At 45.8% G+C, this 15,858-nt stretch overlaps 1 protein-coding gene across 1 annotated transcript in view; it reads left to right on the forward strand.

The window, feature by feature from the left end:
- The window catches only part of LOC145360068 (nuclear receptor-binding protein 2-like), a 104,245-nt gene that overhangs the window by 74,573 nt on the left and 13,814 nt on the right, over positions 1 to 15,858 (forward strand). Inside the window, exons 12-14 of the mRNA XM_080215003.1 lie at positions 2,058 to 2,190; positions 5,596 to 5,698; positions 14,619 to 14,669. Coding sequence (XP_080071129.1) covers positions 2,058 to 2,190; positions 5,596 to 5,698; positions 14,619 to 14,669 — 287 coding nt within the window. The remainder of the gene's footprint in view (positions 1 to 2,057; positions 2,191 to 5,595; positions 5,699 to 14,618; positions 14,670 to 15,858) is intronic.

Here is a 15,858-nt window from a genome sequence, read left to right on the forward strand (position 1 = left end):
CATGTTCTGATTCAAATGCTAAAGCCTGCTCACCATAACCCTTAATTCCTTTACTGTTCAAAAATTTATCTATCCTTGCCTTAAAAACATTCAATGAGGGAGCCTCAACTGCTTCACTGGGCAGGGAATTCCACAGATTCACAACCCTTTGTGTGAAGAAGTTCCTCCTCAACTCAGTCCTAAATCTGCTTCCCCTTATTTGGAGGCTATGCCCCCGAGTTCTAGTTTCACTCACCAGTGAAAACAACTTCCCTGCTTCTATCTTATCTGTTACCAAAGCAATCCTGTTGTTTTTGCCTCTCAAAATGTTTCAGTCTGGGTACTGGGCACATGTGCAGTTCTTTGGTGCAGAAGGAAACAAAACCATCTTTTAAACAGACAATTTTGCAACTCTTAGCATTTTACAAGTATTTATAATTTTCACAAACACTAACTTCACAACACAGAGTCCATCCTAATTTTCAGGGAGTCGGGCCCATTTGTTAATGAGTGGTTCCTTAGAGAAGTCATGAACCATAGTCTGCATGAGGGAACCTTTTAAAAGATAAGTTCAGAAGGTCTTCCTCATCTCCCTCATGCGAATATATGCCCCCTGCCCACCCTCTATGCCCCCTCATGTTCCCCTATACCAAAGTATAGCACTTTCATGCACATTCATGGCACAGAATCTCCCCTGAATCTGGCTACATTAGGGGTACCATTCAAATACACACAGGGCAGGGTAGGTGTAGGAAAAGGCTTTGCTGAAATGGCGGCGGGGCTCGTTGGGCCGAAGGGCCTGTTTCCCGTGCTGGGTTGTTCTTTGTTCTTAGAACTAAAGAATGCCATAGGTTGTGTAATTTTTACTTTTTTTTTAAGCTCCTTTTTACTACAGGCCAATAAAAGTGTCAGTTGTCCAGGTACACGATAGTGTCAATAGCTGAAACTGCAAGCATTTGAAACCACTTTGTCTTGTGAAAATAAACATTGTGAAAATGATAGAGGAGATCAGAGAGTCAGAGCTGTCAATCAAGCAATGTTTTGTCTGGGGCTCAGCTGTTTCAACAGTCTAATGGATTCTGGGCTCTCGAGCCAAGAATACATAATGGGATTTCAAGGTGAGGGTTAGAGATCTTACTTTTTTCATTATAGCTGGGACAAAGTCCCACAGCTGCGAGGGGGCGCTTTTAGACAGCCCACCCGGGTATCTTACAGATTGTGTGGCTGCCTGTGACACTTTCCTAGATTGGCAGCACTGTTTCCCCATTGGAATGAAAATCCCACCATAAGAACATAAGAAATAGGAGCAGGAGTAGGCCATCTAGCCCTTCGAGCCTGCCCCGCCATTCAATAAGATCACGACTGATCTGAAGTGGATCAGTTCCACTTTCCCGCTTTCTCCCCATAACCCTTAATCCCCTTGTCTGACAGAAACCTATCTACCCGTGACTTAAATATATTTAGCGAGGCAGCCTCCACCACTTCAACGGGCAGAGAATTCCAGAGACTCACCACCCTTTGAGTGAAGAAGTTCCTCCTCAACTCCGTTCTAAACTGCCCCCCCTTATCTTGAGGCTGTGCCCTCTAGTCCTTCTATCCTTTCTAAGCAGGAAGAATTTCTCTACCTCTACCCTATCCATCCCCTTCATTATCTTATACGTCTCTATAAGATCCCCCCCTCATCCTTCTAAACTCCAACGAGTTCAGACCCAGTGTATTCAATCTCTCCTCGTAGTCCAACTCCCTCATCTCTGGTATCAGCCTAGTGAACCTCAATTGCCTTAAAAACCCATCATCCAGGAAATCTGCCATCTTTATCTGGTTTGGTCTGGCCTACATATGACTCCAGAGCCACAGTAGTTGACTCTCAACTGCCCTCACTAATGGCCTAGCAAGCCATTCAGTCTGTATACATTATTAAAAGGTTGGTGTTTTATGCTGTACTGTTAGAGTGGATGGTGTGTATTTTACATGGTGAGAGATATTGAGGCTGTCTCTGGTTCAGTGAGGGGAATGCTAAAAACCACGAGCCTCATTTCAATTCCCCCAGTAACTGTTGTGTGTTTCTCTGGTTTCAGGAATTTATCCAGAAATGCTTGGCTCGAGACCCCTCAGAACGACCAAGCGCCCACGACCTTCTCTTCCATCGAGTTCTCTTCGAGGTTCATTCACTCAAACTGCTGGCTGCTCATTCCTTCATCAACAACCAGTGTGAGTGCCTCGTGTACATATTGGCAGCAGTGTCTGAGAAACACCTACTCAATATCTCCTTCATCGCTGGCTCAGTGTACCTCCCTCATCCTCAGAGCTCCCGCTTCATTCTCAGGGCTTGAACCCCTTTTCCTGGGTGTGGGATAGTGGGGACATGGGTGGGGGAGAAGGAGAAGTCCGGGGGCTTTCACAGGCTCTCTGACTCTGGGGTCCCAAGCTCCTGTTTTGTGATTGTTGATTGTGGGTACAGAGGGTAGTGGTGAAGGCTCGTTCCTCAGTCTGGAGGGAGGCACACACACATCCAGGGTCAGTAAGGTCACTGCTCTTCTTTATGTATTACTGACCTAGACCTGAGTACACAGGGCAGATTATCACAACTTATAAATAACAGCAAATTCAACAATGTATTAAATCATAATGAGCAGAAAAAGAAACTGCAGGAGTATGTTAACCTGCTGGTAAAAAAACGGCTAACAATTAGGGGGAGGAAATGAGCTTTAATACAGAGACGTGTGAAATATTTCATTGGCAAATGTGAGGTTATCCACTTTGGCAGAAATAATAGTAGGAGGGATTACTATTTAAAGGGCGAAAAGCTGCAGCATGCTACGGTGCAGAGGGACCTGGGGGTCCTTGCGCACGAGTCGCAAAAACCCAGTCTGCAGGTGCAGCAGGTGATCAAGAAGGCGAATGGGATGCTGGCCTTTATAGCGAGGGGGATTGAATATAAATGCAGGGAGGTCTTGCTGCAACTGTACAGGGCACTGGTGAGGCCGCAGCTGGAGTACCGTGTGCAGTTTTGGTCCCCTTATTTGTGGAAGGATATATTGGCCTTGGAGGGAGTGCAGAGGAGGTTCACCAGGCTGATACCGGAGATGAGGGGTTAGATTATGAGGAGCGATTGAATAGACTGGGTCTGTACTTGTTAGAGTTTAGAAGGCTGAGGGGGGATCTTATAGAGACTTACAAGATAATGAAGGGGCTAGATAGGGTAGAGGTAGAGAGATTCTTTCCGCTTAGAAAGGAAAACAGAACTAGAGGGCACAGCCTCAAAATAAGGGGGGCGGGGAGCAGTTTAGATCGGAGTTGAGGAGGAACTTCTTCACTCAAAGGGTGGTGAGTGTCTGGAATTCTCTGCCCGTTGGAGTGGTGGAGGCTACCTCGCTAAATATATTTAAGTCACGGGTAGATAGGTTTCTGATAGACAGGGCAATTAAGGGTTATGGGGAGAAAGCGGGAAAGTGGAACTGATCTACTTCAGATCAGCCATGATCTTATTGAATGGCGGGGCAGGCTCGAAGGGCTAGAAGGCCTACTCCTGCTCCTGTTTCTTGTGTTCTTATTTCATTTTGGAGAGGAAGAGAGAAACAAGTCTACAGGAAAATCTCAGAGCGTAAGAAGTATAGTGAAGTGACATTTCAATAGGGAAAATGTTAAAGGCTGAGATTGAGGGGGGCGGAGTATCTGAAATATATTTAGGAGAATTTCCTCGTTCAGTATGTTCTCAACCCAATTGGAAAGGGGAATTGTTGGATCTGGTGCTGGGAATGAGATGGGCCAAGTGGACCAAGTGTCTGGGGAAACATTTGGGTAAGAGTGATCATTGTATCATGAGATTAGAGCGGTGTAGTGGCATACTGCTGCCTCACAGTGCTAGAGAGCCAGGTTCGATTCCCGGCCTTACGTCACTGTCTGTGTGGAGACTGCACGTTCTCCCCATGTCTGTGTGGGTTTCCTCCGGGTGCTCCGGTTTCCTCCTATGCCCTGAAGATGTGCAGGTTAGATGGATTAGCCATGATTGATGGGGTTCTGGGCATTGGGCGGAGATGGGCCTAGGTAGAGCGCTCTTTCAGAGGGATGGTGCAAACCCGATGGGCCGAATGGCCTCCTGTGCACTTGTAGGGATTGTGTGGAAGATTTAGATTAGTAAGTCTAATTAGTAAGTTAGTAACAATCTAAAGTAGAACTACTAAATTGGAAGAGGGCGAATTTCAGTGGGATGTAAAGTAAAATGGAACCAGAGACTGAAAGGAGGAATGGGAATGGAACAATGATCTTCAATGAAGCAATGCTTCAGGTACAGGGTAGGTATATCCAATCGAGGGGAAAGGCAAGGGATCCAAAAATAGGACCATTTGGACAGTTACATTGGGTAAGATGGGTATAGACCAAACACAGGCAATTGGGACTAACTTAGGTGTTTAAAAAAAGGGCAGCATGGACAAGTTGGGCTGAAGGGCCTGTTTCCATGCTGTAAATCTCTCTGACTCTATGACTCTTACGAAACCCAGGATCCCAAAAGCTTTGCCAACCACTCCCACAATATGTCCTGACACCTTTAATGATCTGGGTACACAAATCCCCAGCTCCCTCTCTTCCTGCACTCTTTAGAACTGTCTAACTCTATATTTGCCTCTCTAGATCCTTCCTGCCAAAATGCATCACCTCACACGTCTCTGTATTCAATCCCTCTGTGAGTGTCTCAAAGCTGTTACAGCTAATCTGTATTATCCTCACTGTTGGCCACTCCTCCAAGTTTGGTATCATCAGAAAATTGAAATTTGATTCCATGTTCCAAGATCCAAGTCATTTATTATAAATCGAACCAATCCAGAGTCCCAGCACTGACCCGCGGAGAACATCAATATCGATCGATCACCCTCCAGTCTGCATAATAACCATCTCCCATCGCTAACTGTTTCCTGTCCTTAAACCAAATCTTTTATCCAATTGGACATTGATTCCCTTATTCCAGAAACCTGAATCTCGCTAACCAGAACAAAGACTGGAGGGTGACTGGAGAGTCAGACAGACATGTGATAGACCTAAAACCCTGATTCAGCCCCAACTAGAGAATAGTGTCCAGTTCTGGTCACCACACTTTGGGAAGGATGTGAGGGACGTTGAGAGAGTGCGGAGAAAGATTGACCAGGATAGTTCCAGGGATGAGGGATTTTAGTTACAAGGTTCAGGTGGAGAAGCTGGGGTTGTTCTCCTTGGAGTGAAGGGGAGTGAGGAGAGACTGGGTAAAGGTGTACAAGACTGTGACAGGTTTAGATAAGGTGGACAAGGAAAACTCTCCCCATTGGCTGATGGTGCACGAAAGCAGAGACATGGGGGTGTTGGGGGGGGGCTGTTTGTGAGGACGAATTTTTATTACCCAGTGAGCGGTGATGAGCTGGAACTCACGAAGAGGGTAGTGGAAGCAGAAGCAATGATTTCCAAAGGAAGTTAAATGATCATTTGAAGGAAAATGTGTTTAAATGGGGCGAGTGGAATTGATTGGACTGATGGACTGGGAGCCAGCATTTACCCAATGGTCTGAATGACCACCTTGTGTATAGTAAATGACTGTATAAATGATGAATGTTTTGATTGTAACTGCAGATTGGATTATTGTTCCAGATTTGATGCAGGAAAACTGTGTGGAGGAGATGACCAAGAGGATTAACAGAAGCACAGTGATAGCAGAAATTCGTCACAGGGACCGTGCTGGGGTACAATGGACGTAAGTGATTGTTCCAATCCCATCCACAGCTCATAAAGTAACCAGTGAGAAACTGGTACGCACCGTCAATCTCACAGTAAACCAATGATAGACTACAAAGAACAAAGAAGAAAGAACAAAAACAGCCCGGGAAACAGGCCCAACGAGCCCACACCGCCATCTCAACACCACCAGTCCACCTCTCTACCCATGACCCCTATCTAATGTTTTATGGCCGTCCAGATTGAGGGAAACTGATTTAGGGACAATTTATTCCTGCCAATCAGCCCAACAGCACATCTTTGGGGTGTGAGAGGAAACCGGAGCACCCGGAGAAAACCCACGCAAGCACAGGGAGAATGCGTAAACTCCCACAGACACCGGCCCAAATCCATGTGTCTGCACAGCAATCAGTGATAGTCACTGAGCTGTCGTCTTGCCCAGTATTTTGTCCAGTTTATGCACACACTAACGACATGAAGCACCAGGCCAATCTCGAACAACCAAGAGCAGCCCCAGTACGACCCATCGCGTGTATGCCCCTCGTTGGACACGAGGTGGACCGACTTAAAACCTGTGAATGAAAAGAGAAAAAACATTATTATCATACCATACCCATTTACATTACCAGGGACGCCCCAATGCTAATGAGCCTTATTTAAAACAACCTCCTATATCCACCCATCTCCAACTCAGTCATGTGCCTGTCTAAGTTACTCTTAAAGGACTAGTGTGTTTGCCTCCACCACCTTACTTGGCAGAGCATTCCATACCCCCACTACCCTCTGTGTGAAAAACCTCCCTCTAATATCTGTGTTGTACTGCTCCCCCCCTCACCTTAAGTCCATGGCCCCTTGTCCTACGTGTCTCTATTATAGGAAATAGCTTACCTCTGTTTATCTATACCCTTCATAATCTTATATACCTCTATTAGATCCCCCCTCAGTCGGCGTCTTTCAAGGGAAAAAAGCCCCAATTTCTTCAATCTTTCCTCATTCCCCAGTCCTTCCATACCAGGCAACATCCTGGTAAACCTCCTCTGCACTCTCTCCAGAGTCTCCACGTCCTTCCGGTAGTACGGTGACCAGAACTGGACGCAGTACTCCAAATGCGGCCTAACCAACGTTCTGTACAACTGCAACATTAGACTCCAGCTCTTATATTCTATACCCCTTCCTATAAAGGCTAACGTACCATAGGCTTTCTTCACCACACTCTCCACTTGCACTGCCACCTTCAAAGACTTGTGCACTTGCACCCCCAGGTCTCGCTGTGACTCTGTACTCCTTACGGGCTTACCCTTTATCATATAACTTCCCCAGACTGGATCGACACAGGAGGGAGGTGGGAGCTCAGCACAAATTCAGGCAGTAACCTTGCAGTAGGATATACATTCGCTAAACTAAATCAGCACAGACCAATCAGGGCTCTGAGGGGTCAGCAGGGACCAATCAAGGCTCTGAGGGGTCAGCACGGACCAATTGGGAGTCTGAGAGATGAACACTGACCAACCAGAGGTCTGAGAGTGAGTACTGACCAATCGGGGTTTTGTTATTCCCGAAGAGACCAATAACTTTAAACTGATTTGAATTCTCAGCGAGCTACTGAAAGTAGGACACAGGTTTAAGGTGCTGGGAAGCAAGTACAGAGGAGATGTCAGGGGTAAGTTTTTCACTCAGAGGGTGGTGAGTAAGTGGAATCGGCTGCCATTGGTGGTGGTGGAGGTGAACTCGCTGGGGTCTTTTAAGAGACTTCTGGATGAGTATATGGGATTTACCGGGATTGAGGGTTATAGATAGGCCTGGTATGTAGGGATATGATCAGCGCAACTTGTGGGCCGAATGATCTGTTTGTGCTGTCGTGTTCTATTTAATTGCCAAATGGGACTGGGAGATAGCGGGATTCGGGACAATTCCCAACTCAGCATGTCTGTCTCGGGAAGAAGGCCTCACAAATGCAGGATCGTCATTGCTGGGGGAGGGGGTTGAGTCACACCAGCTGAACTGAGAAAGTGACCCATCCTGTTGTCACAAATGGATTTATTGGGTCTAAACGGTGTATCGTGGGTAAATGGGCATGGGAGTGCCATAGCTTGACCTAGAGGGCATGAGTGGGGGTAGGTGGAGAGGCACGGTGTGGCATAGAAGGTCTAATACAGATAGGAAATATACAATAAATGGCAGAAACCTTAAGAGTATTGATAGGCAGAGGGATCTGGGTGTACAGGTACACAGGTCACTGAAAGTGGCAATGCAGGTGGAGAAGACAGTCAAGAAGGCATATGGCATGCTTGCCTTCATCGGCCGGGGTATTGAGTTTAAAAATTGGCAAGTCATGTTGCAGCTTAATAGAACCTTAGTGAGGCCACACTTGGAATATAGTGTTCAATTCTGGTCGCCACACTACCAGAAGCATCCGGAATAAGGTGGGTGAATTTGCAACATGGGTTGGCACCTGGAACTTTGATGTTGTGGCTATTTCAGAGACATGGATAGAGCAGGGACAGGAATGGTTGTTGCAAGTTCCAGGGTTTAGATTTTTCAGTAAGATCAGAGAAGGTGGTAAAAGAGGGGGAAATGTGGCATTGTTAGTCAAGGACAGTATTACGGTGGCAGAAAGGAGGTTTGATGTGGACTTGTCTGCTGAGGTTAGAAACAGGAAAGGAGAGGTCACCCTGTTGGGAGTTTTCTATCGGCCTCCAAAAAGTTCCAGAGATGTAGAGGAAAGGATTGCAAAGATGATCCTGGATAGGTGCGAAAGTAACAGGGTAGTTGTTACGGGGGATTTTAACTTTACAAATATTGATTGGAAAAGCTATAGTTCAAGCACATTAGAGGGGTCAGTTTTTGTCCAATGTGTGCAGGAAGCTTTCCTGACACAGTATGTAGATAGGCCAACAAGAGGTGAGGCTACATTGGATTTGGTACTGGGTAATGAACCAGACCAGGTGTTAGACTTGGAGGTAGGTGAACACTTTGGTGATAGTGACCACAATTCGGTTATGTTTACCTTAGTGATGGAAAGGGATAGGTATATACCACAGGGGAAGAGTTATAGCTGGGGGAAAGGTAATTATGATACGATTAGGTGAGATTTAGGATGTATAGGATGTGGAAGGAAACTGCAGGGGATGGGCACAACTGAAATGTGGAGCTTGTTCAAGGAACAGCTACTGTGTGTCCTTGATAAATACGTACCTGTCAGGCAGGGAGGAAGTGGTCGAGCGAGGGAACCATGATTTACTAAAGAAGTTGAATCTCTGGTGAAGAGGAAGAAGGAGGCTTACGTAAAGATGAGACGTGAAGGCTCAGTTAGGGCGCTGGAGAGTTATAAATTAGCCAGGAAGGACCTAAAGACAGAGCTAAGAAGAGCTAGGAGGGGATATGAGAAGTCTTCGGTAGGGATCATCAAGGAAAACCCTAAAGCCTTCTATCAGGGATAAAAGAATGACGAGGGTAAGATTAGGGCCAGTCAAGGAAAGTCAGTATCCACGGGTGAGGTGCCGGATGATTGAAGGATAGCTCATGTTGTTCCGTTGTTTAAAAAAGGCTCAAAAGTAATCTTGGAAATTATAGGCCGGTAAGTGTGACGTCAGTAGTAGGTAAATTATTGGAAGGAGTACTAAGAGATAGGATCTACAAATACTTGGATAGACAGGGACTTATTAGAGTCAACATGGCTTTGTGCGTGATAGGTCATGTTTAATCAATCTATCAGAGTTTTTCGAGGAAAAACCAGGAAAGTGGATGAAGGGAAAGTGGTGGATGTTGTCTACCTGGATTTCAGCAAGGCCTTTGACAAGGTCCCCCATGGGAGGTTAGTTAGGAAGGTTCAGTCGCTAGGTATACATGGGGAGGTAGTAAATTGGATTAGACATTGGCTCAATGGAAGGAGCCAGAGAGTGGTAGTGGAGGATTGCTTTTCTGAGTGGAGGCCTGTGATTAGGGGTGCGCCACAGGGATCAGTGCTGGGTCCATTGTTGTTTGTCATCTATATCAATGATCTGGATGATAATGTGGTAAATTGGATCAGCAAATTTGCTGATGATACAAAGATTGGAGGTGTAGTGGACAGTGAGGAAGGTTTTCAAAGCTTGCAGAGGGATTTGGACCAGCTAGAAAAATGGGCTGAAAAATGGCAGATGGAGTTTAAAGCTGGCAAGTGTGAGGTATTGCACTTTGGAAGGACAAACCAAGGTAGAACATACAAGGTAAACAGGACACTGAAGAGTGTAGTAGAACAGAGGGATCTGGGAATACAGATACATAATTCCCTAAAAGTGGCGTCTCAGGTGGATAGGGTCGTAAAGAGTGCTTTTGGTACATTGGCCTTTATAAATCAAAGTATTGAATATAAGAGTTGGAATGTTATGGTGAGGTTGTATAAGACATTGGTGAGGCTGAATTTAGAGTACTGTGTGCAGTTTTGGTCACCTAATTACAGGAAGGATATTAATAAGGTTGGAAGAGTGCAGAGAAGGTTTACAAGGATGCTGTAGAAGCATAGAACAGTACAGCACAGCACAGGCCCATCAGCCCTCGATGTTGTGCCGAGCTATGTCCAAACCCAAGATCAAGCTATCCCACTCCCTATCATTCTGGTGTGCTCCATGTGCTTATCCAATAGCCACTTGAAAGTTCCTAAAGTGTCTGACTCCACTATCACAGCAGGCAGTGCATTCCACACTCCAACCACTCTGAGTAAAGAATCTACCTCGGACATCGCTCCTATATCTCCCACCATGAACCTTATAGTTATGCCCTCTAGTAACAGCTACATCCACCCAAGGAAATAGTCTCTGAACGTCGACTCTATCTATCCCCCTCATCATCTTATAAACCTCTATTAAGTCGCGCCTCATCCTCCTCCACTCTAAAGAGAAAAGCCCCAGCTCCCTCAACCTTTCCTCATCAGACCTACCCTCCAAACCAGGCAGCATCCTGGCAAATCATCTCTGCACTCTCTCCAATGCTTCCACATCCTTCTTATAGTGAGGTGACCAGAACTGAACACAATATTCCAGATGTGGTCTCACCAAGGTCCAGTATAGTTGCAGCATATCCCCACGGCTCTTAAACTCAAATCCCCTGTTAATAAACGCTAACACACTATAAGCCTTCTTCACGGCTCTATCCACTTGAGTGGCAACCGTCAGAGATCTATGGATATGAACCCCAAGACCTCTCTGTTCCTTCACATTCCTCAGAACCCTGCCGTTGACCCTGTAATCTGCGTTCAAGTTTGTCCTACCAAAATGAATCACCTCACACTTAGAACATAGAACATTACAGCGCAGAACAGGCCCTTCGGCCCGCGATGTTGCGCCGACCAGTTACAAAAACAATGACCCACTAACCTAAACCAATCCCTTTTCGTCCATAAACCTATCCACGGATCTCTTAAACGCCCCCAAACTAGGCGCATTTACAACCGCAGCAGGCAGGGCATTCCAATCCCTCACCACCCTCTGGGTAAAGAACCTACCCCTGACATCCGTCCTATAACTACCCCCCTTTAATTTAAAGCCATGCCCCCTCGTGCTAGATTTCTCCATCCGAGGAAAAAGGCTATCACTATCCACCCTATCTAAACCTCTAATCATCTTATATGTTTCAATAAGATCCCCTCTTAGCCGCCTTCTTTCCAGCGAAAACAACTCCAAATCCCTCAGTCTCTCCTCATACGACCTCCCCTCCATACCAGGCAACATCCTGGTAAACCTCCTCTGCACCCTCTCCAAAGCCTCCACATCCTTCCTGTAATGTGGGGACCAGAACTGCACACAGTACTCCAAGTGCGGCCGCACCAGAGTTGTGTACAGTTGCAACATGACGCTGCGACTCCTAAATTCAATCCCCCTACCAATAAACGCCAAGACACCGTATGCCTTCTTAACAACCCTATCTACTTGATTCCCAACTTTCAGGGATCTATGTACACATACACCTAGATCCCTCTGCTCATCCACACTATTCAAAGTCCTCCCGTTAGCCCTATACTCAACACATCTGTTATCCCTACCAAAGTGAATTACCTCACACTTCTCCGCATTAAACTCCATCCGCCACCTCTCGGCCCAGCTCTGCAATCTGTCCAAGTCTTCCTGCAAACTATGACACCCTTCCTCACAATCTACCACACCTCCGACTTTGGTGTCATCAGCAAATTTACTAATCCACCCAACTATACCCTCATCCAGATCATTAATAAAAATTACAAACGGCAGTGGCCCCAAAACAGATCCCTGAGGCACACCACTCGTAACTGGACTCCATGACGAATATTTACCATCAACCACCACCCTCTGTCTCCTATCTGCCAGCCAATTCCTGATCCAATTTCCTAGATTACCCTCAATCCCATACATCTGCATTTTCTGCAGAAGCCTACCATGGTGAACCTTATCAAACGCCTTACTAAAATCCATATATACCACGTCAACTGCCTTACCCCCATCCACCTCTTATCAGGGTTAAACTCCAACTGCCACTTTTTGGCCCAGCTCTGCATCCTATCAATGTCTCTTTGCAGCCTGCAAGAGCCCTCCACCTCATCCACTACTCCACCAATCTTGGTGTCATCAGCAAATTTACTAACCCACCCTTCAGCCCCCTCTTCCAAATCATTGATAAAAATCACAAATAGTAGAGGACCCAGCACTGATCCCTGTGGTACACCGCTGGTAACTGGCCTCAAGTCTGAAAATTTTCCCTCCACCACCACTCTCTGTCTTCTATGAAACAGCCAGTTACTTATCCAATCGGCCAAATTTCCTTCTATCCCACACCACCTTTTCTTCATGAGCCTACCATGGGGCACCTTACCAAATGCCTTACTAAAATCCATGTATACAACATCAACAGCTCTACCTTCATCTACACACTTAGTTACCTCCTCAAAGAATTCAGTCAAATTTATGAGGCACGACTTACTCCTCACGAAACCGTGCTGACTGTCCCAGATTAAACTGAATCTTTCCAAATGGTCATAAATCCTACCCCTCAGGACCCTTTCCATTAACTTACTGACTACCGATGTAAGACTAACTGGCCTATAATTACCAGGGTCATTCCTATTTCCTTTCTTGAAGAGAGGAACAACATTTGTCACTCTCCAGTCCTCTGGCATTATCCCTGTGGACAGTGAGGACCCAAAGATCAAAGCTAAAGGCTCCGCAATCTTATCCCTTGCCTCCCAAAGTATCCTAGGATGTATCCCATCTGGCCCAGGGGACTTATCCACCCTCAGGTTTTTCAAAATTGCTAATACATCTTCCCTCAGAACATCAACCTCTTCCATCCTATCAGCCTGTATCACGCACTCATCCTCAAAAACATGGCCCCTCTCCTTAGTGAACACTGAAGAAAAGTATTCACTCAACGCCTCACCTATCTCTTCTGACTCCATGCACAAGTTCCCACTACTATCCTTGACTGGCCCTAACCTCACTCTGGTCATTCTTTTATTTCTTACATACGAGTAAAAAGCCTTGCAGATTTCTTTTATAACAAGCCAAGGACTTCTCATGCCTCCTCCTAGCTCTCCTAAGTCCTTTCTTTAACTCATTCCTAGCTACCTTGTAACACTCAAGCGACCCAACTGAACCTTGTTTTTTCATCCTTACATACGCTTCCTTTTTCCTCTTAACAAGACTTTCAATTTCCTTTCTGAACCATGGTTCCCTCACTTGGCCATTTCCTCCCTGCCTGACAGGGACATACCTATCAAGAACACACAGTATTTGTTTCTTGAGAAAGCTCTACTTTTCGTTTGTGCCCATAGCTGACAGTTTCTGTTCCCATCTTATGCTCCCTAATTCTTGCCTAATCACATCATAATTACCCCTGCCCCAATTATAAATCTTGCCCTGCCGTGTGACCCTATCCCTCCCCATTGCAATAATGAAGGACACCAAATTGTGGTCACTATTTCCAAAGTGCTCCCCCACAAACAAATCTAACACTTGGCCCGGTTCATTACCCAGTACCAAGTCCAATGTGGCCCCACCTCTTGTCGGCTTATCCACATATTGTGTCAGGAAACTCTCCTGCACAAACTGTACAAAAAGTGTCCCATCTGAACTATTTGGCCTATAAAGATTCCAATCAATATTTAGAAAGTTAAAGTCATCCATGACAACTACCCTGTGACTTCCACACCTATCCATAATCTGCTTTGCCATTTCCTCCTCCACATCTCTATTACTATTTGGGGGCCTGTAGAAAACTCCTAATAACGTGACCGATCCTTTCCTATTTCTAACTTCAGCCCATATTACCTCAGTGGACAGATCGCCCTCGAAATGCTTTTCAGCAGCTGTTAAACTATCCTTGATTAACAATGTTACTCCTCCACCTCGTTTACTGCCTTCCCTACACTTACTGAAACATCTATTGCTGGGACTTGAGAAACTGAGTTACAGACAAAGGTTGAATAGGTTAGGACTTTATTCCCTGAAGCGTAGAAGAATGAAGGGAGATTTGATAGAGGTGTATAAAATTATGATGGGTATGGATAGAGTGAATGCAAGCAGGCTTTTTCCACTGAGGCTAGGGGAGAAAAAAAACTAGAGGACATGGGTTAAGGGTGAAGAGGGAAAAGTTTAAAGCGAATATTGGGGTGGGGGGGTCTTCTTCACACAGAGAGTCGGGGGAGTGTGGAATGAGCTGCCGGATAAAGTGGTAAATGTGGGCTCACTTTTAACATTTAAGACAAACTTGGACAGGTTCATGGATGAGTGGGATGTGGAGGGATATGATCCAGGTGCAGGTCAGTGGGACTAAGCAGAAAAATGGTTTGGCACAGACAAGAAGGGTCAAAAGGTCTGTTTCTGAGCTGTAATTTTCTTTGTTCACAGAGCACTCGGGGGTCGAGGGGTCAGCACAATGGGATCAGACTTTGTTGCATTCTCTGATCATCAGTGATTCATTCTCTATTCCAGGTGTTCCCATGTGTCCACATTGGAACTGGATAAGTTTCTGGAGGATGTAAAGTAAGTATTTGAATTAATTATACAGAAATAAACCAGGCTGTTTTAATTGGATATTTGACAGTGTGTTTCTGTCTGCTAAAATTCCAATTGATAACCTTAGCATCATAATATTTAAATAGAGAAAGATTTCAGGATTTTGAGCTACAGAGGGATCTGGGTGTCCTGGCTCTCGAATCAGGAAAAGTTAGCCTGCAGTTACAGCAAATAATTAAAAAGGCAAGTGAAATTTTGTCATTTAGAAACATAGCAACATTGAAGAACTACAGCAGAATACAGGCCCTTCAGCCCACAAAGTTGTGCCGAACATGTCCCTACCTTAGGGATTACTAGGCTTACCTATAACCCTCTATCTTACTGAGTTCCATGTACTTATCTAAAAGTTTCTTAAAGGACCCTATTGAATCCGCCTCCACCACCAACGGCAGCCGATTCCATTCACCCACCACCCTCTGAGTGAAAAACTTACCCCTGACATCTCCTCTGTACCTACTCCCCAGCACCTTAAACCTGTGTCCTCTTGCGGCAGCTATTTCAGCCCTGGGAAAAAGCCTCTGGCTATCCACTTGATCAATACCTCTTGTCATCTTATACATCTCTATCAGGTCACCCCTCATAGTTCATCTCTCCAAGGAGAAAAGGCCGAGCTCCCGCAACCTATCCTCATAAGGCATGCTCCCCAATCCAGGCAACATCCTTGTAAATCTCCTCTGCACCCTTTCTATGGCTTCCACATCCTTCCTGTGATGAGGCGACCAGAACTGCGCAAGGTACTCCAAGTGGGGTCTGACCAGGGTCCTATACAGCTGCAACATTACCTCCCGACTCCTAAACTCAATCCCTCGATTGATGAAGGCTAGTACACCGTACACCTTCTTAACCACATCCCCTACCTGCGAAGCTGTTTTGACCGTCCTATGAACTCAGACCCCAAGATCCTTCTGATCTTCCACACTGCCAACAGTCCTACCATTAATGTTATATTCTGCCATCCCATTTGACCTGCCAAAATGAACCACTTCACACTTATCTGGGTTGAAGCCCATCTGCCACTTCTCTGCCCAGTCTTGCAACCGATCAACATCTGGCTGCAACTTCTGACATTCCTCCAGACTATCCACAACACCTCCAACCTTTGTGTCATCAGCAAACTTACCAACCCACCCCTCCACTTCCTCATCCAGGTCATTTA

Source organism: Carcharhinus amblyrhynchos, chromosome 2 (genome assembly GCF_965287045.1).
Source record: "Carcharhinus amblyrhynchos chromosome 2, sCarAmb.v2.hapA, whole genome shotgun sequence".
NCBI lineage: Eukaryota > Metazoa > Chordata > Chondrichthyes > Carcharhiniformes > Carcharhinidae > Carcharhinus > Carcharhinus amblyrhynchos.